The sequence below is a fragment of the Camarhynchus parvulus genome, chromosome 1A (genome assembly GCF_901933205.1).
Source record: "Camarhynchus parvulus chromosome 1A, STF_HiC, whole genome shotgun sequence".
Taxonomy (NCBI): domain Eukaryota; kingdom Metazoa; phylum Chordata; class Aves; order Passeriformes; family Thraupidae; genus Camarhynchus; species Camarhynchus parvulus.
The window spans coordinates 46,464,931-46,490,422 of NC_044586.1; the positions used below are offsets into that span (position 1 = coordinate 46,464,931).

At 39.3% G+C, this 25,492-nt stretch overlaps 1 protein-coding gene across 2 annotated transcripts in view; it reads left to right on the top strand.

Annotated features, from left to right (window-relative positions):
• The window catches only part of ST7 (suppression of tumorigenicity 7), a 136,867-nt gene that overhangs the window by 84,340 nt on the left and 27,035 nt on the right, over window positions 1-25,492 (top strand). For both annotated transcript variants that reach the window (XM_030960544.1, XM_030960546.1), the window contains exons 3-9: window positions 2,261-2,420; window positions 6,196-6,250; window positions 6,843-6,958; window positions 8,105-8,180; window positions 9,958-10,112; window positions 13,102-13,199; window positions 25,063-25,177. In XM_030960544.1, the coding sequence (XP_030816404.1) occupies window positions 2,261-2,420; window positions 6,196-6,250; window positions 6,843-6,958; window positions 8,105-8,180; window positions 9,958-10,112; window positions 13,102-13,199; window positions 25,063-25,177 (775 nt within the window). The remainder of the gene's footprint in view (window positions 1-2,260; window positions 2,421-6,195; window positions 6,251-6,842; window positions 6,959-8,104; window positions 8,181-9,957; window positions 10,113-13,101; window positions 13,200-25,062; window positions 25,178-25,492) is intronic.

Sequence of the window (25,492 nt, forward strand, 5' to 3'; positions counted from 1 at the left end):
CAAAGACAGAACAGAAACATGTTCACAGCAGATCTATGACTGTATCTTACGATGTAGCCTTTCTCTTACAGTCAGCCGCGTTTGTGATGCTCTCTTAAATCATAAGATATGAACTTTAACCCCTTTAAAAAGTGTGGTGTGCCTAAGAGCATGAGAACAGCTAAAAGCAAAGCTGACACATGTGTGCCAGTTCCCTGTCCACCATCTCTAGCATTCAGAGGCAGAGATGTGTGCCAGGGGAAGCCTATCAGCAGTGTGGAACAAGTGTTCAGTGACACTGCATCAGCATTCTCTCCTTGGCACTTGGCATTCCCACCTGGCTGCTGCTGCAGGCACATGCCAGTGGAACCAGAACAGTGACAAATGCACCTCAGACTCTGTGTAAGGAGGAACTGTCCAGGTTGTGTGGGTTTTTGGTGACTTGGGTGGGAAGGAATTCACAAAGATCTGAATATGTTAATGCTCTGGTTTCTCTGTGACCATGTGTTTATCTTCTCAAATGCTATGTGTTCACATAGTCCTTCTGTCTTCTTCCCATCAGACTGCTCCACTCTTTCTTGTTGATGTCTCCCAGAAATGCCATTACATTATTTTGGGAAGTGATCTCCAGAGCTGCCACACAATCTTGTGTGAACTCATCTCAAGTAGCCACCCTTGAGACAAGTTCACATATTCACACATTCATTCCCTTTCACTCCTGTGCAGATAGAGTCCTTCCCCATTAATGCTCTAGATGCTTTAACAACACATTTAAATCCAGGAGAAGCCTCAGTGCAGAATGTATTGGGAGCATCTTTTGGAGAGGAACATTTTCCTTCTATGTCAGAAAGTTTGTCTCCCACTTCTTTAAAAAAGGGGGTGGGGTAAAAAGTATGTCTTGTCTACAGACAATCCAATCTCATGGAGACAGAATTAATTTCAACTATATAAAGACGTCAAGAGAACGTAAAAATAAAAAAAAATTGAAGAAGGAAGTATGTGAAGCCTGGCCTGAACTTTTCTGGAGCAGGCAGACCCCAAAGAGGCCTTCCAGAGCCTGCTGTCTATTGACTGACCCAGCAAAACCTGCCCAACAGCACGCTGATGGTGACAAAGATGTGAACACAATCCTTTCCCGTATTGTTGTTTGTGCCTAGTAGGAAGAGATTTTATCAAAGCTTTCAGGACTGGTGTAAAACATGGAGATACTGAGGAAAATGGAGGGGCAGAAACTGTTCGTTCCCAATTTTTAGTGCAATCACTATCGCAAAATCCTGCCAAATTTCTCAAAACTCCTTAGATTTGCTTTTGTTTCTTGTGCTGTGTAGATGTTTGGGTGATGATTCAAGTGCAACTTATCTATTCATTATAAGCATGTGTTTCTTTACAATTTTTACAGTCTAAACCTTTTCCATATTTATATGAATTATTCTTCATTTCCAGGTTTATGTGGTTTCCTGAAATATGTGTATTCTTACTGAGTAATATATTTTTTTTGTGAAAATACCACAGATACATGTTTATGTGTATAATTTCAATTACAAGGCTGTGAAATTATTTTCCAAATAGAGTTCTGTAAATAGTATTATTTTCGGATTTGCTAGCTCAACTAAATGCCTGAAAATAAAACTAATTCGCAGTCAGCCCAAGTCAGCCAAACAAAATAAAAACACCGTTCAGCTAGGGGGAAAAAAAATCCTAAAAGGAATAGGATTCAGCTTCCTGGAGTTTGTTTGGCATTTTTAACTTTTTTTTTTTTAATTAAACTCACTGGAAATCAAATTCAGTTTAAATTAAACTCTTTGGAAGCATGTACTGGGGAAACAAGCAAGCCTGCTTTTCCTCCCATTCCCTGGACTGCACAGGGAGTTGAGGCAAGGCGAGGCAGGCTCACCCCTGGCCGCAGCATCCATCCTATCGGCGTGGCTGCCATCGGGCCCACTGGGGGGTTGCGGGGGGAGCTGTATTATAGACGTAAATTTAAAGAAAGAGGCCTAACAGCTGAAATAATTTGAGATTAATGCGGTTATTTGGGTTAAAAAAACCCAAACATTGCGTTGACAAGATTTCGGATTTTTCCACCGAAACTTGGGTCACATTTAAATTTTCCGTGTGCTCGGGCAGGCAGGCCGCGGGGAGGAGGCCGCGTCCTCGCTTGTCGGGCTGCGGCACAGCGCTGAGGGGAGGAATGGACGGAGGAGCGGGCTGGAGTCGGGGCGGAGGAGGGGGCTGGAGTCGGGGCGGAGGCCGGCGGCCCTGACGGCGTGTGTGTGCCTTGCAGATCTTCGAGTGGTGGTACTTCCGCAAGTACGGCACCTCCTTCATCGAGCAGGTCTCGGTGAGCCACCTGCGCCCCCTGCTGGGCGGGGTGGACAACAGCGCGCCCAGCGCCGCCAGCGCCGCGGGCGGGGACGCGGACTCGAACCGCCAGAGCGTCTCAGGTGAGCGGCGCCGGCCCGTCCCGGGCTCCTGCTGCCCCGGGGAAATGGCACTGCTGCCTCCTCGGTAGCTGCTAATTGCTTCCTTCCGAATTCACGCGGTGTGTTTTGTTCAGGCTGCGTGGTCAATGCATGTGTTTTATCCGCGTTGTGAGAACCCTGCGAAATTGCCCGTGCCTTTTCTGCAGTGTCCTTTGTCCAGCGGAGGGGCTGCAAAGATGATTAAGGGGATGGAGCATCTCTTACGGGGAAAGGCTGGGAGAGCTGGGCCTGTTCAGCCTCGAGAAGAGGCAGTGCGAGGGGACCTCATCCGTGTCTGTCCAAGGGGTGAGCTCGGTGGTGCCGAGCTGCAGGACAAAAGGCAGCGGGCAGAACCCTGCTGCGCAGGAAGTTCCACCTGAATATGAGGAAGAACTTCCGTGCTGTGCAGGTGACCATGCACTGGAACAGGTTGCCCAGAGAGGCTGTGGAGTCTCCTTCCCTAGAGATACTCTAGCACCGTCTGAATCCATGTTCTCTGGGATGGCCCTGTTTGAGCAGGGAGGTTGGATGAGGTCAGCCACTGTGGTCCCTTCCAACTCAACCAATTATCTGATTCTGTTATTCTAAAGGCAGGCTGTATTTTTAGTGAAATCATTTAAAGTAATAACAAAGTTATTTAAAAAAATAATCAGACAAAGAAGTTAGAAATGTTCATCTGGTTTTGCATCACTTTATTTTTTAGATAATAAAAACAGTAAATTTAAAAAAAAAAACTTACTTTTTGTAAGTAGTATCTAAACAACATTTGGATTTCACCTTAGTAAGTGGAAGCATGGTGGCTTTTAACAGCTTAAGGGCTTGTTACATTCCTGAGTCTGCTACAGATTTGCTTTGTGACTTCGGACAAGTCCTAACATAGTTAGGGTTTTTTAAAAGGCCCCCAGTTTAGGAGGCATGCATTCAGGCTTCTGTGGCCTGAGTTTTACAAGCTTCCAGGCATTCACATCCCCTTCAAGTTTCAGTGTGAGGAGTGAAGGCTGTGACCCTAAGTCATTCAGGCCTGAGGCACTTTGAGTCAGGTGCCTGGGCGATGGTCCCAGCCTGCTTAAAATGAATCAGCCCCTCAAGCACTGAAATTTGTGGACTGGAAGAGCCACAGAGAAACTTGTCTCCCTAATTGAGTGACTTAGCTGCCTGGGGTTTGAAAAATTAGCCCATGAGTGATGAAAATGCTGGTATGCTATTGCTTCTGGCTTGAGTGAGAGATACTCACTGTTAAAGTCAGGGCAGGAGCATCTGGGTTTGTGTTCCTCATCTGCAAAACGAAGCTTATGTGTCTCTGTCCTAGCTTGGCTTACAGGCTATAATCTTAGGGATGTGCCCCTAGAATCAACCAGAATTTTATTAAATTTATTTCATCTGCAGGCTTTTAGAATATATCAGAATTTACAGGTAAAGAAAAGTGAAAGAAAAGAAAAAAAATTCACTTATGGAGAAGACATTGTTCCACAGTTGAGCTCCCTATGTCTGTACCTGTCAGATTTTATCTCTACTCCTCAGTGTGCATGAAAACCTGCAAACAAGAATTAGCTCTGAATTTACATGTTAAATAATATAGATGGCTTCACAAAACCTTGTTATTTACTAAGTCTACTTAAGGAAGTTTCCATGTAGCACAGCAAATTCAGCTGTTGTCATTCTCATCTGAAGAGAGGCTGTGAATAGCAGCACTGCATGGTCCAGGATATTAGATTTAGGTGAACTGGCAGAAAGCGTGGGATGGCTTGGAACCACCTGTGTGCACTCATCAGTGGGCTCAGACACACTTCAGCAGCTCAAAATAACTCCTGTCATTTTAAAGCAAAGGCACAGTATTTTGACTAATAAGGTTCACACAAACATCTTGAATTTTCTGATACAAAGAAATAGTCAAGGTGTCTTTGCTTTCAGTGCACTGACACTGAGCTGGGACTCTCAGTGTCTCTGGACAGTGTGTCTGTATGGATAGCCTGTTATTTGTGCCTTCAGGTGGCAATAAAAGGCCTTCTTTACTTCCCCTTCTTGTTGCTCAGTTTAAGCTTTCCCTGCTAAGTTCCAAAATACTTCATACTTTGGGTGAAGTGTAACCACTTGAATTCAAATAAGATGAACAAAAAGTGTCATTGCAAGCAGATATTTGTTACCCAATCTCATTGGTTGCCAACAGAGCAGGTCAAGACACCTGGAACTGAGAAGTCTGATGTTGATTTAATATTTATAATGGTTTGAAAGTCATTTTATATAAAAACTGTGGGGTTGAAGCTTTTCAAATAGCCATACTCTCTGGCTGCACTACAGAGCACAGCAGAATGTCAATCAAGCACTTGTGCTGAGTAAACCAGTGGAACTTTCTAATATTAGTGCCTGCTGAAATGGGTACTTCAAATACACTCTTCCCTACAGTCTGCCTGTTGCTGTGTCTGCTCCATGCACTTGCTGGGTAGGCAGCAAACTGAGGGCCCCCTCCTATTCCACTTGAGTAGTTTCTGTGTTGCTGAGGGTGTCCTTCTGTTACTGTGAGTAATTTATGCAAAATGCTTTCTGTCTGTGCCACTGTAGCCCCATACTCAGATGTAGGGGCTGTGTCCATGAGAAAAGAGGAGGAGTTGACTTGCTGTTCAGTACTTCTTGTCCTAACAGAACAGGCATAAAGGGAACAGGCATATTGTTACCATAAGGATACCCCTCTGATTCAATATTCTACCAGAAAACTGTTGGTTTGATGTCTTCAGAAATTATGTCAGAAAAATTAATAGGGAGAAATATGCTGGTTAGCATTTTTAGTAGAAAGCACCTAGTGAAATGCTGGAGGGCCAGTGCTACTGGTGAGTTTTTGCAGAGCCCCATGTGAAGGCTCATCCAGTAGCAGACCTGAGGTGGAGTGACGTCCTGCCTCTCAGTGAGTCCTTGTGCAAATAGTGGGGTTTATTCTGGTCTCACCTTCACTGGAGTGAATTGTCTCGGTTGAAAGTTAAGAAAATAAATGTGGTGTTAAATTAAAGGTAAAACCAGAATCAAGACATCACTGTTTCAAAGGCTGTACAAACAAATTGATTCAAGCATTTTTTTCAATTTTCCCTTTAAATTGCGTTGTTGATTTCCATATCTCTTACTTCTTGTAGTGTGAAAAATTCACGATTTTCCCCCCAAGGGAAATTTATAAAATGTTTCTAATATTCTGAAACCTTTGGAACACAATCAACTTTTCTCTGCCAATCAATTTCAGCATCTGCATCTATCTTAAGTAAGATCAGCAGATGTTTCCATGGATTTTTACTTCACAAACTAAGGAGGAATTAAATTTGGCAACTGTAGCTGAGATTCACAGTGATTTACAGCATTAACTGGACAGTGATGTTTTTCTGGAGAAATAACAAGTCCATAGGGACTGGGTTAATTGCTGCTTTTTCAGTGCAGTAACTCAGTATGATCCCTCTGCAGTTCTGCATTATGTTAAATGTGAGTCCTGGAACTAATCAGTATTATCTTTTCATGTGGCATTTGGGGCTTTGTTAGTGGTTATTTGTCTGGAATGATTGCATTTGTTGACACTAATTTATAATTAAATTATTATTTAAGAAAGGAAGAGCAGTCTGATTACCTTCATCTTGGTGCTCTTGATGGGTTTTTGCATTTGCACCTATAAAAAACAAGCCATTTGGTAAGGCTCATTGTATGGTAACTGATGTTTTTTATAAACCTCAAGTACCATTGTAATTTGGGAGAGATTCATTCTGTGTGTGTCTGCTTCTTACAGAGTGCAAAGTCTGGCGAAATCCCTTAAATCTGTTCAGAGGAGCTGAATATAATCGGTAGGTGCTACAAAATTACAGTTTTCAGGCATAGTACTGCCTTAAGGAGCTTAACTGTACTTTTCCATTAATCTAACTTAAGAGATGAAAAAACAAAATCAACTGTGGATAAATGCACTCATGTCAGGTTTTTCTGTAATTCATAAAATGTTCCTGAATTGAAAGGAATTTGAATTCATGCTGACGCACTTTCTTATTTCTCAAATATTTGATATTTCTCCAATTTTTGGCAACTTCATAAAAAAAGATCGAGTTACCTAAATGTGTTGTACCTGGTGTTAATGCAGCATTTCTGTTCAAATCCATTATAGCAAAAAACCTAATGAATTCCATATAGGTTTCATCGAGTCCTAATGTTTGGATATATGTGTTACCAGGTTCTAGTGTGTACTTTTCAACATCCTCATTAGCTTAGGCTCAGCTGCCATTGCTCCATCCCAGTATGGTGAAATGCAGTGTATATTGGTTAGAAGATTGGCCAGGTGAACTTACTTGGCTATCCCTATCTCAGAGGTCTGGGATTCTTTTCTGGATTTGTTTTGCCTAGTCTGACCTCATTAACCAAAATGTCTTCTTGTTGGCATGTTTGCAGGTACACATGGGTGACAGGAAGAGAACCTTTGACTTACTATGATATGAATCTTTCAGCACAGGACCATCAGACGTTCTTTACCTGTGACACAGATCATTTACGGCCTGCAGATGCTAGTAAGAGACCTTGTGAACGATTGGATTGATAATAGATTAATCATAGATTAATGGCTGATTTAAACTGATGCAAGAAAAATGCAGTGAGACATCAGCTTTTTCATGTAGATAAGAAAAGGCAAAAGTTTGATCATGAATTTATAGAATTTTAGGTCTGAACTAGTGTCTATATATGTAAACAATCTAATTTGTGTTGCTGTGTTGTTCTGCTGTGTTGCTGGAGTCATTCAAGGTCATTTAAAAGTGTAAAGGCTTGTTCCTTTCATCTTCTTTCTTGCAGTGGCTTCAAACATACATTTGCCTCCAGCTGCAGTGCAGTAGGTTGAGTTACACTGTCCAGGTTCCGTTTGGTCTACACTGACAGAAGAGAGAGAGAGAGCTGATGTAAAATTTGAGACCTATGTTTCATTCCCTGATGTAGTTAGGTCTGTAAGAAAAGGGGAACAGCACATTTACAACTGAATTTGTATAAGCAGCTTTAGTTGCGTTAAGCCTGTACTGTGAAGTCCATATACAGACTTTCATTCTACTAAAAATATACAACAATGATTTCAGTCATTAGAATTTGCCTCTGAAGAGATAAATCTTTGTCTCTTAGGAAAGGAGAGATACTAACAGTTGGGTGCTCCATTTTGAAGGCATAGTTACATAGGAGAGCATATTGTGGTTTTTTGGCACATGATAAATATGAGTCCTGTTTTCTGAACTCGGTGGTGTAATTATGAGGTGGTAATATTAGCCTGGAAGTTGTATCTGCTTAGCATTCACATAAATCAACAGCTCAATAAGGAGCTAGAGTAAGAACCCCAACTATCCCTTTATTGTTTTGTTCCCTGTGGAATCAACTACACCTCGAGGAAGTAGCTGCTTGTCACCTCTATACTTGGCAATGCAGACAGCCTGATCTCTCAGCCAGACTTTCTCCTAGAAAAAAGTTTAATTAAATGAACGAAGAAAAAACACTGAGTATCTGGGACAAAAGCTCCTGTTTGTTATGTGTCTTTTTGAATGATCACTGAGCTATATTAAGTGCTCTGTAGTGTGTTAAGCTGAGATCAATAAGTTCTTTTGTTATAGGGCAGTAGATTCTCCTTGTTAATCCTTTAATAACTGATATTTTTTTCTCCTTCTTTGTTTATTGAATAGTAATGCAAAAAGCCTGGAGAGAGAGAAACCCTCAAGCCCGAATTTCTGCAGCACATGAAGCTTTGGAATTGAATGAGTGAGTGACAACAACATTAACATTTATTTCCTGTCTTTTAAACATCCATTTGATGATATTTTAAGGCGGGGGTTTGCTGTAGTAATTTTTAACCACGATTACCGGCCTGTCAAAGGAAGGCCTGCAACAGAAGGAAACCAGCACAGCTGCATGTCGTGCTAGCTACCCAGAAGATCCTTAGGGTAGTGATGACAATGGGAGTCTTCCCATTGATGTCAGCAGGCTTTGGAACAGCATAGAAAAATGCTAATTAATTTACCTCCTGATGAGCATATGAAATATGCATTTACAGGATGGAGAGTTCGCTTCTGGATTTCTCAGTCATCAAGAACAGAAGCAAGAAAGAAGAGACTCATAAACACATTCTGAAATACTCATTTTATAATATGAGAGAACATGATGTAATTTGCTGTGACTTTTGGTCCTTGAGTCTGTTATTTATTTTTTTCAATGAGAAGTGAAGCATTTTGAGATCCCACAATAAACTCAGTGCTGTGACGATTTACTGGTATGGCAAACTGTATAACTGTTGCTAACATGCATAAAGGAATCCCTTAGGTTGCTGAAGTTAGATTGCTAGCTTCTAGAATTCCATAAACTGGTGTTTTAGAGATAGTCCTTCATGTGTTTCATCAGAAGAAAAGAAAGAATTTTTTCTTCTTGTATAATGATTTAACATGCAGCATAAAAGAGAAAAGCAATCTATAAGCCTGTTCTACTCCCATTTCACAGAATTACAGAATGGTTGAGGTTAACAGGGATCTCTGGAGGTCAGCATGCAACCTCTCCCTTCAAACAGGGCCACCTACAATGCATTGCACAGAAACATGTCCAGCAGGCTTTTCAATGTCTCCAAGGAGAGAGACTTGCCAGCTTCCTTGGACAGCTTGTACCAGTCCTCAGTCACCTTTACAGTAAAAGTGTTTCTGAGATTCAGGGGGAACATCCTGTGTGGTTTTTTGTACCCATTGCCTCTGATCCTTTCACTGGGAACCACTAAAAGGAGCCTGGTACTTTCCTCTTTGCACCCCCACTGCAGTATTTACGAACTTTGACAAATTCCCCCCAAAGCCTTTTCTTCCCCAGACTGAACAGTCCTAGGTCTCTCACACATTTCTCATATGTGAGATGTCCCAGTCCCTAATCACCTTCATTGGACTCTCTGCATGTCCATGTCCCCTGTACTGGGGAGCCCAGAGCTGGACACAGCACACCCACATGTGGCCTCATCAGGGCTCACTAGAGGGTAAGGATCACCTCCCTCAACCTGCTGGAAACACTTCTAGTGCAGCTCTGCTGCAAGGGCATGTTGCTGTTTTGGTTTTTGCTTGGTCTGGGTTGGGTTTTCTTTGTTGTTGTTGTTGTTTTATCTTTACAACTACATTTATAATCTGTTCTTTTTATATGGCAAGTGTTACAGTTCTGTTGATTCTTTTCATATCATTACAGTACGGGATATGGTTTATATTAAAACAGTAGTGCATAAAACTAGTCTTGATTTCCAGAAGGAGTTTTAGGCATGTAGGATTAGTGAGACAGCTGCTTTACTTTCTGGGACAGTTGTCAGTAGGTGTACTCAAGAGCTGAGTGATACAGGTCCTAAAAATGAGAGTCGTCGTGTTGTTGACAGAATATTTATTCATTGGAATAGTTCATCAGAAAAGTACATGGACAACATTTCCTTGCCTCTGTATTTAGTACATCCTTTCCAGTCTGCATGTCTTCAGTTTTTACATCAGGTACCTTTCTCATGGTTTTTCCTCTGATATTTTTGCAGGTGTGCTACTGCTTATATTCTCTTAGCTGAAGAGGAAGCAACAACAATTGTAGAGGCAGAGAAGCTGTTCAAACAGGCTCTGAAAGCTGGAGAGGGCTGTTACAGGCGCAGCCAGCAGCTGCAGCACCATGGTGCCCAATATGAAGCCCAACACAGTAAGTTTATTAGGAGGGAGAGAACTTCCAAAGTGTTCTTTGGATTTGGGGTTTGGAGGTTTTTTGTTTTCCCCCTAAGAACTATGCAGTCAGTGTTTGACATTGGCTGGAATGTGGTCCTAGAGCCTGACTATTCTGTTTTAGTATTTTTGCTTGATTATGTTGCTGAGATGTCAATGCTCAGATTACAGTTGCACCTTTATTTTGTCATGGCAGAAGATGCATAAGCATGTACTTAACAGAAGAAAAAAGGTATCAGAGTCAAAGAGATGTGACATTCAGAAAAAGCTGAACACCCTTTAAGGAAGTCGCCTTTTTGCAAACTGGGCTCATGTTGTGAAAAGGCAGTAGAGAATGGTGGAAACTGGAGTAAAGTGATGCTTTGCCTGCTTTTTTCCATCAGCTCTAGGGGTAAATGCTTACACTGTGTTGTTCTGTGTAAAAGTTATTGAGGCCCATTAGACAGTGGGACATTGGAAGTTAGTTGCATTCATTAAGAAAGGTCACAGAAACATAAAATTTAAAAAATGGAGTAATAAAGTGCTTTAATTGGAAGTCTAGATTTTTACTACTTTTCTAAAAAGTTTGAATAGGCAGGTTTATCTGATGTGCTATTTATTAGATACTCCTTAAATCTAAGAAAATACATTCACTGACAGTAAATTAGTAAAAAAGATAATAAAGCAAACAGTCAAGGTTATTTCTAGACTACAATGGATACCTTAGGCAAAAATAACACAAATTAATTACATAAATACAAGCACTAGCATACTTCTGGGCGTCTTCAGGTTTCTCAGGACCTGATTTCACAGCCTCTGGCTCTCCTCCTTAATTTGAAGATTACTGATAAAAATTGTACATAGTAAAATTGTCTGTGATCCCTGGTTTCAAATGTGTATGCAAGTCTATACCTGAAAACCCGAGGTTTCCTAAAGCTTGGGGATAGTGTTTAAATAATTTGTTATTTGTAAAATCATATTTAGGATGATTTCTTCATTTTTGGTGAAAGTGAAAATAGAAAGCAGCTGAGCCTTTGAAGCAATTTTTGGGCTCAAACAGGCTTATAGTTATCTGTGAAACCTTAATTTGTGCACTCAATCCATCCTGAGTTCAACAATTCGATGAAAAGTACACAATAAGTGGTTAGTAAGCACTGTCACGATGTTTTTGTCCGAGGTAACCTGGGAAAGTTTGTGCAGGCAGATACAAGCATGGTATTTCTGTAACCTGTGTGTGCTAGGTGGCTTCTCTCATCATCAGATTTGACACCCTTCGGTACTGCAGCAGAGGAAGTAACCATTGAATCACAAAGCTAAGCGCACTGTCACAGAGCAGGGAGGCTGAAAAGTGACTGCCAGCTCTGACCGTATCTTCGGGAGGGGCCTGATCATCCCACTGTTCCGTAGCACTCAGTCTCCCCTTGAAAATGTCAGTGTGCACCCACAGAAATTAGGGAATCTCCAGCCTCAGATGTTGCCTTGGACACAGGGGCTTCACATAGAATTCTTTTGATGGTAGAATTCTTCTGCATGGCTTCCAAAGGTGGAGAGGAGGGACTGTGGAGGAGGAACATGTGTTGCAGTTCCATGGTTCTGAGAAGTCCTGCATTCCATTTCTGGTCTTCAGAGTTAATTCTGGGATGAAGAGTAGGCATTTCATCTTTTAAAGGTGAAATACACTGTAATCTCTTGAACCACAACATACTGTTCTATGTTTCTGTTGCTTCACATGTTCCACCTCCTTCATAAAATATTTTGTTAAACCATAAAGAGTAAATGATGACTTTGAGTACCCAACTTGCCCTCTTTAGGTGATAGCCTATTAAAAGCAAGGACAGTTTTATTTTTAAAGTTGCTCATGTTAGGCATCCCAAGTCATTAGTAACCTCAGAGAATTTTGGCCTGAAAAAATATCTTGATTTCATAGTAAGTGGATGCCTTTTGACCATTCCTGCTCAAACTCCTGAAAAGAAGCTTAACCTGAAATGTATACCTCATAGCACATTGCATAAACATATTGAAACAGATGTAACTAATAAATTGTGTATTAAATATATAGGAATCAATAGAGAGATAAGGAATTAGGTAATACAGAATACAGCTAAAGAAATTCTTCTCTCCTTATTTATTTTTTCCTCTAACGTAAGTCCTTTTGACCTGCTGCTTAATCTATTGAAAATTTTAATCACACCTTTAAAACGATTTGTGGGTACTTGGAATGTTTTCAGCACACATGTTGTTCTTATTATGAAAGGCTTGAAAATGTTAGAAATAGGCTAAAATCTGAACAGAGAACATGCTATACACAAAGATAATTTGTAGCAGGTGTATTACATTTTCATGATTCAGTAATTTTATAGATTATTATCTGTCCACTCATTTCCTGTTGGTCCAGAAGCATTTTAAGAATTCACATTTGAAGCGAATGAGAAGGAAGGAGTAAGAATTCTCCAAGAGAATAATTATAACTGCTGTTCAGTTTCTGTCATCTTGCTGTTAGGGAATCTTCTGGCACACAGGACTATCATATCTGAAATATGTTAATTTGCCATCCCTAATTAGTGGTGTGAGGAATTTGAAGATGGTAATTGGGTAATGAATAAAGGCTGTAAACCAATAGTTCAGAGTATACTTTTCTTCTAATCATTAAGAGAAAGATTCTTAGGAGGATGAGGATTTGCTTTAATACTTCTTTTTGACAAGCATGTACACAACTGTACCTTCAGATCTGCTTATATTTCACAGTGCAAGGCCAATCCAATAGTACTTATTTGTGCCACTGTATATCTTGATTATTTCCACAGATTTCAGTTCTGTTATGCCACATCTAAATCTTCAGATTTTGGTAACGTTTTATTAAAATTCTTGTGAAAGCATTGATGGTAGTGAGTAAGAAAAAATAAAAAAAAAACCCTGTGTTTCCTTTTGTGTTGGAATACTAAATGAACTTTTGTTTTATCTCAATGCTGTTTCTTTTTCCTCTTATACAGGAAGGGACACCAATGTGTTAGTATATATTAAAAGAAGGCTGGCAATGTGTGCAAGGAAGCTGGGAAGGACCAGGGAAGCAGTGAAAATGATGAGAGATGTGAGTTTGGATTTCTTTCGCATGTGATGTTTACATAATTTTGGTATAGAAATTATACATTTTCTTCCAAGTTATCAGCCACTCCTGCTTCAGTAAGCACTGCTGGTATTTCTTTTGTATGTGTAATGTACATAAAGACAAAGTTATGTGATCATTTATTTATAGGGTTATGAAAGCAGCATCAAATAGCAGATGGGTGGTTACTCATGCAGACTGAACTTCCCATCCTGGTACATGTGCAATGAAGTGCAGTCTTTAATTATTTGATCATGAAGTTAGCAATATTTTTTTGTCTGAGCCATGTGGTGAATGCTGCTAACTTCATAAGCAGGTCTTAAGTATTCTCTTTTCTCCTTCAAAGCTGCAGTTTGGCTCTGTGCATTTTGTGTCACACTATTCAGCTCTGAGGGTGTTAATTATTCATGCAAAACCTATCACTGGAAAGTCAAACCCCAAGTTAAGAATCTGTAGTTAACTGAACCCCCTCTGAGATGGGGGCTGACTGTATTGTGTCTTTGTAGGCAGGGGAGCCAGAAGTGGTAGTTATAAGCTAAAAAGCTACAGACTTGAAGCACCGAACAGTAGCTATTTTGGAGATGGCAGAAGGGGCAGCTGTTCACATTAGGCAATGTACATGTTTCAAATATGTAAAATGCTCAAGTTTTTCAATGTAGCAGTGAATGCCCAGAATTTCTTTCAGTGATATTCCCACAATGCAGATTAGGAACACAGTTCTTTGAGGAGATGATCTATATTGCCTGAGGTAGCAAATCTGTGACAGAAGGAGGAATGGAGCCCTACACCTCTGGGCAAATGATGGTAAAACTACCTCCCAGTTTCCTTTGTTTCTTGCACTTCATATTCCAGCTCCCACAAAAAAATGGAAGAGATGAGTACAGCAAGATGCATAGTTCTGCAAATTGGGATGCAAGTGTTAAATTTTAAATGCACAAAATTAAATCCCAGACTGGAATGAAGCACCTGTAAAGTGTGCTTTAGGCAGCTCAGATGAATGGTCCAGGAAGCTGCCTAGTGAAAAGGGAAATTCTTGTTACGTGTGAGTAGGAATTTTAATGTAAAAAGGAAAGTGACTTTATCTGGAGCTGAGGCACTTGCATCAGGGGCAGTAGGGCAAGTGTGTTTGCCAGCTTGGAATCCAGGACTTGACATCTCTTGAAACTGGAGCACTCATAAGCATTTTTTGAAAACACTGAGCAGAGTTCACAGTCATAATGGAGGTTCTCATCCTAAGTATCTACAGATGCCAAGTGGTGAGTAACTTTGTTTTCTGACTCTTGCTGGGGCTCTTCAGGCACACAACTCTAAATCTCCAGAACTACTAGAATCCCAAACAGAGTTGTTGAAAAAGAGCTTGTCAAAAAAACAGCCCTTGTACAGCTAGGAGTGTGAGAAAGAGGGATGAGGAAGGAAGACCTGTTTTAACAGTCTTCTGGTCAGCTGGGAGAACGTTGATTTCAAAAACATTGTTTTCAGTCCAGCCAGCTCCGCTGATTCTTCATGAATTTTGTTACACAAGCACTGTGGGACAAACACTGAAATGTTTTTGGGACAGACATTGGAATTCTAAGTTCTGGCATTAATACACAAGAAAGATAAAATCTTGAATTTCCCCTTCAAATATCACACATCATAATTATGGCAAATTCTGGAGCTTACTAAGGGCTGTTAAATGTGTTTTGAGATTTGTAGATAGGGCTATGGGGAACAGATACTCTGTGAAGCATTCTTCTGCTGGTGTCAATATGTATGGATGGTTGTGTATGCAGAGCACTTGGTCTGGGGACTTGGGTGGTCTGTCTAGTCCGAGATTTCTTACGCAAAGCGAGAAACAGAGCTTTGATTAGTGAAGGACTTATTTTTCACTAGAGATAAAATTGTCTGAAATTTATAAGCAAAACAGAAAGTCGTTGAAATTAAGTACAACATGGATCTCAAGAGGCAGCAATAACAGGGAGAAAAAGTCATCATCCATTAGACACTTAAAAATAAAAAACACTCTTCAAGAGGAATCTTTTGTTAAAATGAAAGGACTGGATGCGAGACAAAGGAGGTATAAAGACGGAATTTCATTTTAGGGAGTTTCAACTCAGATCAATGCTTTCTGTGTTTTTCCACGTAGAGACGCTGAGCCAAATTCTCAGAACTTAGATACCTTTACAGCTCTTCTTTTTAAGCAAGCAGAGCTGAGAATTAGCAAGTCTCTAGATGAAATATTAAAGCAGCAGTAACTCTAGGTCACAGCTCCAGTATGCTGGGAGCAAGATTGGGGTCAAGTCAGCTTTGCAGATGCTTCTCCTAGACTGGCTTGGAGCTACTTATTTCTGATGAATGCATATCCTTCATTTCTTCATAGAAGACATAAATAGTACACTTATGGAGAGTTTTGAAGAACATGAATCTGTCATTGAAGGTTTCTTTGTGATTGATGAGGAAGGAGATGAATTTATTAATCCTAACAAGAATACGAAGAATATGTTGGCTGGGGACGGCTGAATCTAACATCAGGGAACAGAGGGTGGAGGCCCTGTTTGTGTTTGAAAGATTGAAAACAGGTTTCTCAAGACATGGAACATGATGGAAATGAAGTGTTAAGAGGTTCATGACACCATCTGGGAAATATGATTGGGATGTAGTGAGTCTTTGCCACTTCGAAAAAAATAAAATATTTGAGAGTGTTTAATTTATTGCATATATGAGGCCATCTTGAGGACATTACTGATGGCTTAGATCGTCTTGCTTGAATTTTTTGTAGGAAAAGACTGAGATCCTACTTAAAGCACCTTAATGGAAGGAAAATGAGCTGTTGGTGACTTAAATAAGAGTTTTATTTTATGGTTATATACACTGCTGATAGGAAAATCATATTTCTTAATATTATATTGAAGGTTTTTAAAAGCAGGGGCTTTTTTAAAAACTTATTTTAAAAACTGTTTAAAATCAAGGGTGCTTTAATTTTAAAAAACTGGATAGGAATTTCTGTTGCTTCTATGATTGATTTTGAGACAGTATTTTTTTGCTGGCTTTGCTGCTTGGATGTAATTCATTCAGTTGAATTAATGGGAAATACAAACCTGTAGTTTCCATGGAAGCATGTAATGGAATCATACATAGGTGTTGCTTTTGCTTGTATTTCTGATGATAATTATTTACTATATTTTGCTATAGAAACCAGCAGCTGTCACTATTTGTATATATTGAGTTAGCTTGTGATCTCATTTTGATTAGTGTATTTTTGGAATAACTCCAATGTAGTCAACAGAATTATTCTAGTTTTATTATTGTTTATACAGAGCATGATATGGTCTGTGAAGGAACTAGATTGCTTTTACTGTCCCTGAGGAGAAAGTCTACAGTTCTCGTTGTTTTATTTGTTGTGCTGATTATGTTAGGAGGATTTTAAGTAGTTTGTTCTAAATGATGGAGGATTTAGTATGTGCAGAGGGAAAAGGCCGTAATGGTGGCTGTGTGTAATCTTTAGCATCTCTTGTGTTGAAACTTCCTTGTGGACAGTGTTGCAAGCCAGTAGTGGTGATGAGCAAGGGTAGCTTTTTGTGCCACCTGCTTTCCATCTGCTCTTTTCAGAATCCCTTGCCATTACAATGGAAGAAAACAGGAATGTGCTAAGTTTGCATCTAATGTTTTTCATTGATTGAAAACAGAGAGGATGTGGAGGGTATGCAAAGGCGCTTCCCCCTCTGCTTTGTGGGTGACTGAATCAGTGGCTGCACCAATGAATTCAGGAGCAGGCCAGCAGTGTCATTTTTCTTAACTGGGTCACTAGAGTATCCAGATGAAAATGTACCATGCAGGAAAATGAATTGTCAAACTAATTGGAGCTTCTTGGGATTGTTCTGGAGAACATTTGGTGAAACAAGGTTTAATTGAAGGGAGATGTATGTTTATGAAAGAAAAGAGTGGTAGGCAAAAAGGTATGCTAGTAGACAAAGCAAGTGAAAGTTCTTAATTGCTTCCTCCTTCAGAGAGAAGATGAAAGAAACTCATTCTAGAGTGTATTTATCTCCTGCCCCATGGGCATGCACTCCCTCGAAGATTGCTTTGTGTTCTTATTAAGTACATATTTCTGAGACAGTGGAATTGCAACTTGCTCTATGCTCAGCAACTTTGTTCAGAATTGAGTGAGGTTTAAGGAGAGAAGAGGGTCTCCAGGTTGTCCTTAAGTCTGGAGAGGAAAGAATGACAAACGCTTTTTCAGGGTCAGAAAAGTGTATTTTATTTCTAGTATCAGTCATATCTGCTGAGAAATTACTCTTTAGACCGGAATAAAGGACCTAGAAGTCTGCTTCTACATATTTAGCTCTGAGAACCTTGCTGAGGATATTTCAGTTGAATGTGTTTTTGTGTTCATCTTGGTGCTCACCTGCAGTCACTAAATGTGTATTTTATGCCACAGAGGACACCTAAGCAGCTTGTATTGTCAAGAGTGCTGCATGCTTAGCCATTGGCTGCATGAAAAGTTCTGTAAATAGTAGGGCTGCCCTAAGCATCTGAAATAGTTTTAAGAGGTTATGTCACTTGAAGGGTTTGAAAGGGTACTCAACCACACTAAATCAATTATAATGATATGGGTAGGCTGGGTTTTTATCTTCTTCTGATCAGTTGTATTAATGATTTTTGCTGGTATGGTAGTTCTGCAAATCTAGCATACTTTCTTGGCAACTTCTTTTACTGAGCTTTGAATAAAGATTTCTATTCAAGATTCTGTTGAGTTCTGTATTCTTGAGTGCACTGCTGATTACTTTTTGAGTAAGACATATATGTAGCCAGAGCAGTGTTCTGCACCCTGAATTACCAAGTTGTGTGAAACAAAGGGAGTACTTATTCCTAATAAAGTATTCCTAATAAAGATGTTATGGTCCCTAGCAACTTAACAACACAGTTTCTGTGTGACAGCTGCTGTCTGTGTCTCCCAAATGCTTCTGTGCTTGAGGCAAGGATTAGTGAGTCAGACTCTTTGGCTTGTGTTACACAAGTCAGGTTAGGCAGGCTGCTCTGTTGTGAGTGGGATTCTAGTTTTATTCACATCTGTAGCAGTTGTTTCAAGCACCATTTATTAAAATTTGAAGGAAAGGTACTTGGTTCAATGAGACCAGTGTTATCTCATAGATTTTACTGTTATTTACTATACTATACTTTTACATATATTTTGCTACTCCTGTGAATGGTGACATTTGCCAGTCTCCACCACAGACTGATGTCTTCAGTTAACTCTTTTTTCTGATCCACAAGCACTGCAATAATGGCAAGTGATAAATGCTGATTTTAACATTTTCATATGTCTCTATATTCAAATAGAGTTTGTTTGTTCACAGATTCATATGGTATGGTAAGTGGGTACAGCAAGTTGGAATATCCCTCATTTCAGTGGGCTCTTAAAATGGAGACTTCTGTGATTCCCCTAATGATATTCATCCCTTCCTTTATCTTCACATGACTCAGACCCCTCACTTTTAGTCATGATTGTGATTCTGCTCAGAACTCTCAAAAGCTAAAAATTTGGTGACTACTACCTAAACTGACAATAATGTTTCTCATATAAATTACAGGTTTCTAGCATTGTCATTCCATTAAGATAGAATACAGTCACATAGACTTGGTGGCAGCCCTGGTAACTGGACTCCTTTTTGCCCATCTTGCATCAGTCAGTATTCAGAGACTTGTACAGTACTTTAATTATGGTCTTCCATCTTTTTGGATCATCCTAGCTCATTTTTGAGCTCCTAGATAATTTCCTTACTTTATTTCACTTAAAAATCCACTTCTAAAAATATGTCCATTTCTGAAAAAAAGTACATTGGGATGTTCTTTCAAGAATTAATTCTGTCTACTGCTTTTGCCACCTCTTAGTAGCCACTTTTACTTGCAGGAGGAATTAGATGTATTTAATATGAATTTTCATGAGCAGGTTGTTTCTAGTAGAAGATATCCCTGCCCTCAGCAGGGGGGTTCTAGATGATCTGTAAGGTCCTTTCTAAGCCGAAACATTCTGTGAATCTGTGATGCAAATAAAGGGGGTTTTTTTCAGCAGGACTGTGAGTAATGACTTTATTTTCATACCTTATAAAGTTACTAATATTTGATGTGACAAACGTTATTATAATTTAGAACTGTTTCATGTTTTATATAACATGATTGTTTAGTAGTAAGTGTAAAATCTGGAAAAAACTTGTGTTCTTCTGGGTTCATGCCACATCTGTCTTTAAATTTCCCTTTATTCCTGAAATATATTCATTTTTTACAGCATAATCCAAATAATAGCATTTTCGTAATTGTATTTCTTAAAGAACTTGTCAGACTCTAAACACTTTAATCCTCCAATTAAGAGAGAACAAAAAGGCTTCATGCTCTAACATATTTCCTTAGAGTTTGCATATTTAGTAAGATTATTTTTCACTTAATTTACTCATTGTTAATCCTACATTGAAGAGAAGTCATATTGTCTTTGAATATTATGCAGCACTAGGTCTAAATTCAAGTTTAAAATGGAATGTTGTCAAATTATAAACCCATGCCATCCCAGAGTTAGTGTGAACTGGATCTGGGTCTCTTTTCTTACACTCTGAAGTTGTCAAATTTCCTGAATTCCACGTATGAGGAAAATACAAGGATCTTACTGCTAATAATTTCCAAGCTTCAAAACAACAGGATCTGACTGATTTGGTTTCTTAGCTGCTATCCTGTCTGAGCTGTAAAAGGGTAACTGTAGAGCTGCTTCCAAAGAAACCAGTGATCATTTACCAAAAGGAATGCAGTACTTAAAGGAGTTAATGAATTGACAGAATCCTGCTGTTGCTATAATTAAGCAGAACTTTAATTCAGGTAGATCCAGTGTATTTTAGATACTTTTCCAACTCCAAGAGCTATGATGTGTTTTTATCACATGAATTCCACTCACAAAGGGACAGTGGTGGAATGAGTTGCACTTTTAGGACCAGGAGTTAGACTCATTTTTAAGCATCTGAGGCTTTTTGTGTGCTAACTTTAGTCTGCTGACAGTGTTTCTGCCCTTCTGTCCTTGCCAGTTGAGCTGGCCAGGAGAACAGCTTAAGAATTAGTGCATCTAATTAGACATCAGAAGGTCAGCATGGAGTGACATGTTGCCAATGCCTCAAGCCCAGGGTGAGCTTCAGTCAGAGCTTAGACATCTGAAAGGTCATCTGCAGACAGTGAAGCTCACAGAAATGGAAACTTCTGTTTTTCTACTCAGAAATGGCTTGGAGTTTTACCTTTGCTACCTTGTTCAGTTAGCAGATTATAGGTCGTATACCAAACAGCAGTTTATGCAAAGCACTTGTGAAGGTGCCAGTGCTATCCATACTGTGTGCTTGGTCCTTCAGGTTTGGTGGACAGCTGGACCTGAAAGATGGCAGCCTCAGCCATTCTTTCTTTAGGATACAGTTTTCCATTTCAGATACCCACTGCAGAAACATATGCACTAGTAATTAAGGTTGTAACAGTTTCACTGTTTGCATTGAATTCCCCTTGTTTTCTTGTTGTTTCTTTATTTTGAGATAAACTCACACTTCATTTTTTGAATGCATTCAGTTGAATATATTGATCTGCCTAATGTTACTGTTTGTTTGTGGAGAAGATGGGAGTACAAGCAGCAATGAATGATTGCATGCCCTGCCCATAAAATTTGTGACCATGTATACAATCATAATGCAAATGGAGAATAAATGTGTCAACAGCAGGTTGTGTGTAACATTATTCATTTGCCCACCTTTGGCATTCCCTTGAGTCCTGGCGTCTAGTTGTAGGCATAAGCTGGAGGTTATAGTGGGCTTCTACACAAATGTTTCTTGGTTAATTGGTTCATGATGTTAATGTTGTCACAGGGAGAATAATGGATGCAGACATTAAAGCTACATTCCTTGAAAATGTTTCAAAAATAGATCTAAATGAAAATTCCAATAACTGAAATACTCTCAGTTAGGGAATCTTCTTCAATAAATGTCCTTTGGGAGATTAAACTTGTTCCTCATCCAACAAATCACATATGGATTTCTTTGTACCATATTTTTCCTGATCATCATTTTCTCATATCTATCACAAAATCATTGAACCTGCGCCCTGTAATGTGAATTGAAATGAGTCTGGGAATAGGGTGCTTCTTGGACTAGTGTTCAGATTGTGTCAGACTTGCTTCCAGAATTTTTCTGCAAACTTACATTCCCAAAATATTACTTATCTAAAAAATTTAAACTGCATTACCTGCAAAACTACCTTTTCTGTATATTTGCATTATACATAATGACTCTTTCAAAGAAAAGCAGCTCCATTTTCTACACCTGTACCTATTTTCCCCCAAACACACAGAGGTATTGGAAGGGAATATGTACAAACCCAGCTCCAGGTCTGACTTGGATTTCCAGAAGGTATTTTGACCGATAGAAGTTCAAAGTAAAATCCTTGTGAACATAGATTTGGAATGAAATGTTCAACAGCCATTTGAATATCCTCATGTTGTAAGGAGGGAATGCGTTTATAGCCATGTGGTGTCTGTTTTCAGATGGTGTGAAAATTAGTTTAGCTCAGTGGAACACTTCTCTTTAATGCCAGCCAAGAAACCAACCAACTTGAATATTACAATGGCTATTTTAGTCCTAAGTAGTGTATATGTGAAATGCTGTAGTGGCTCTGTGGCTCAGGAAATCTTGAGTGCTGAATTTGGTGGCTGTCTCTTGTGGTCTGAAGGTGTGGAGAAAGATGATACCAGAGCCTTCATCTTGTCTTGAAGTGCAGTGCTTGCCACTCAAAAAAAAATTTCTCAGGTTACATTAAAGTGAAAATAATTCAAATTTATAATCCAAATGATTTGGCAACTACTGGTCTATAACTTTGCAGAAAATAAATCTTTGGGTGCAAAGGGATGTCTGTGCCTCTTAAACTGCAGGCCAGTTAGAGCTCAGTGATGTGTGGGTCTGGGGAACTCAAGGGTGTGTTTTTCATCTTGTGTTTGGGAATAACGTGCCCATCTTTACATCTCTGTGTGGAGCATGAACCAGCTCCCCCTCCATCTGCTAGGGAGCGAAGCAAGCTCAGTCTGCTCCCACTGCTCCTCAGCATGACCCAGTGTGTGGCCTTCCCTGACCAGCCACCAGACCTGTGTGGCAGGTTTTTTCTTTCCCAGTGTTTGCTTTCACTATGAGACCTGAAAGATGACCTGTCATAATATTCCTCCATCCAAGTGGCTTTACTTTCTGGCAGATTTCTCAGTAAACAAATTTTTACTGTGACTGGAAATTATTTGCAGTGAGAACTAGAAACTCTACATCCAGATATGACAGAAAAATGAGTTAATATCTTCTTTTTCTTTTTTTTTAATAGCAAACATGCTGTCATTTATGCACAGTCAGTGTTCACATAGCTGAGTGGTCACTTAGAGGTGTTTTATTTTTGAGGCTACAGTATTAACTGAGTTCAATATTACTGGGTTGGACTTCTTAACACTTGACCTTTCCCAGATGAAACCTTTATTAACACTTCAGTTTGGAGGCCTGGCAGTCCAGACAGTGACCTTTATTCCTCTGCTGTCTGAGACAGGCTTTATCACTCCGATAGAACCTAATTAAAATAGCAAAAAAAAGTGATCAGTGAATGATGTCAGTGAGAGGCAGAGAACAAGAGTAAGAGCTTTTACTGGCCAGAGTACATCTATAACTAGCAGCTCTTCCCTTCACTGATGGAGGGAATATTATTTTGCCAGCCGTTATTCATTCTCAATGAGCAGGGATAATCTTTCTTAATCCCTTAGAGAGGTTTCTTTGCAAGATGTTCATTTTGAACTTTAAATCACATTTATGTAGAGCCAGATTCTGTCATGCTCTTTCCTGCCAAATAGTAGCTTCCTCTCTCAAAAATCCAATAGTGAGTAAGGACAAGAATAAAGAGAAGTAAACTTAATGATAGATCTTTAGCTAATGAATCCAATTATATGAATTTTCACCTGCACTTACTTCTCTTCACAAACAATGACTTAAACTTTTTATTTTATTCTCAAACCCTTTCACTTAAGTTATGTGAGCATCAAGATCTCAAGATCTGTGGGGTTTTTTTTAATGGAGGAGAAAAGCTTTGCAGTTTTGTTTGTGCTCTTTTTCACAGGTTCAGCTCCTGCCAATGAAACCAGGAGTTTATGGCCATCCCCATGCCATTAACATGAAAAGTTCAGTGGCCTCTTTCAGCTGCTCTCTCAGTGATCCTGATTCTCACCAGAAATTTGTATAATCAGTTAAATAAAACACTGCCATTCTTGCCTGTCATCTTCTAATAGTCCTCAAACTGCAGCAAAGTCCATGCTATTCCAGACAGACAAATTTAGAGTCTTAAGGTCAGAATAGTTCCTCCACTAGCTTATACCAGATCATTTCACAAGAAAGCAATTCTCTGTGCTTTGCTTCTCTGTTTACCTGTTAAGGCCTCTTTTATTAACAGAGTGAAGAAGCTCCAGTGCATTACCTTTTTCTCATTTTTTGAAGTTCTTGGTGAATATCCATCCCTCATTTCAATCCTTTTTACTTTTATCTTATCTGTTTGTGAGATTAAGATTTGCTGGTTCTCATCAGTTTTGCTGTTTACATCTTGAAAAGTAGGTTTATTAACTGTCAGAATTTTCAGATCTGGCTTGTTATTTTCCAATAGAGAAAGGCTGACCTTGAATCATATTCTTTACTTGGCATGTTACAGTATTTCTGTTCTCATAAACCCTATTAGAGAGATTGTAAATTTTAGTATTTCCATGCAAGTTCCTGAGAAGCAGTGGTAATATCAGCTACCCCAATTCTTCACTGTCCGGGACCTTTTTGTGCTGAATCTACATCATGAAAGCAGTTAACCATAAAGAGGACACAAGGAAGCAAGGATCTTTTAACACTTCAGTTCTTTAGAGAATCACTCTGACAATAAAAAATGTTGTTTAATAATTCTGCAGTAAAAAACATGGATGGTTCTTATAGATGTGACTTAAAAAAGATTTGCAATTGAGTATCAGCTTCAGCCATTTGAATCTATCCAGATACTGGAACTGAGAGTATCTAAAAACAAATTCCTGGTATCTCTCAATGGCTTAGTTCATAAAGTAGAGGCACTTACATGTGAAAAGATCAGATTATTTTAACTCCATATCTCATTCAGTTTGTCATACAAGATGTATTCCTTAGTTACAGCGTTTGATTTGCATAAGCTTTACCTTTCCTATTGTTGCTGTCCCTTTTCCTTTTCCTTTTCCTTTTCCTTTCCTTTCCCTTTCCTTTCCTTTTTCTTTTTTTCCCCTCCTTCTCTTTCTTTTTTTTTTATGTTGGCCACAATTGCAATTTGTTCTTGAGTATTAACAATTAATTTCCTGGTATCACATACTTGATAATATGGTTGCATATATGTAAGCTTATCTATGTAAGTAGATATGTAACATCTCTAATTTGATGTTATTGTGGTTTTTCAATGTATTTTATGGTTTCACCAGAGAGGTGCTCTGTTACGTACTACTGATACACTGGCAGTACACTGGTGAGGATTCTTCCCCAGAACAGTAACTCTTTGTCACTTTGAAGAAGCCTGTTTATTGAAGGAGAGTTATGTGTTCAGAGAGCTGGATTGTTGGATTTGACTAGTTACATCCTATACAAGCATGTCTTGAGAAGAACCTGACTTTGTATCCATTATAAGCTCAGAAATTTCTGAGATAATTGTGAGCTGTGGGAAAGAACTAAGAGCAAGAGGAACTGAGGAGTTTTAACTTGGTGTTGTCTATTTCAATGCATTTTGAACAAGAAACCCTTCTCCATTTTAATAATCTAACCCTTTTATGTGTTATTGATTGTAGTTGATGAAAGAGTTTCCCCTGCTCAGCATGTTCAACATCCACGAAAACCTGCTAGAGGCTTTGCTGGAACTGCAAGCATATGCAGACGTCCAGGCAGTCTTAGCAAAGTATGATGGTAAGTTCAAATATGTATTTGTACTTTCTCTAGGTGATACACACAGAAGAAATATATTTAAGCCAAACTCCTAATATTTAGGAAACACTGTAGTTAAATTGATAGCCATGAGCTTCATACATGCCCTTACACAATCCTTTATCCAAAGATTACATACTGTGCATTTTTTCTGCCAGCCCATGCTGAAGTCATTGTACAGGGTGATGGCACTCACTAGCAGCTCCCCTGTGCTTTCTTTCTTTTCTGTTGATGTTTAAAGAATGACTGTTTAGGTTCTGCTGAATTTTTATTGCATGCTATTCAAACCTTTTCTGA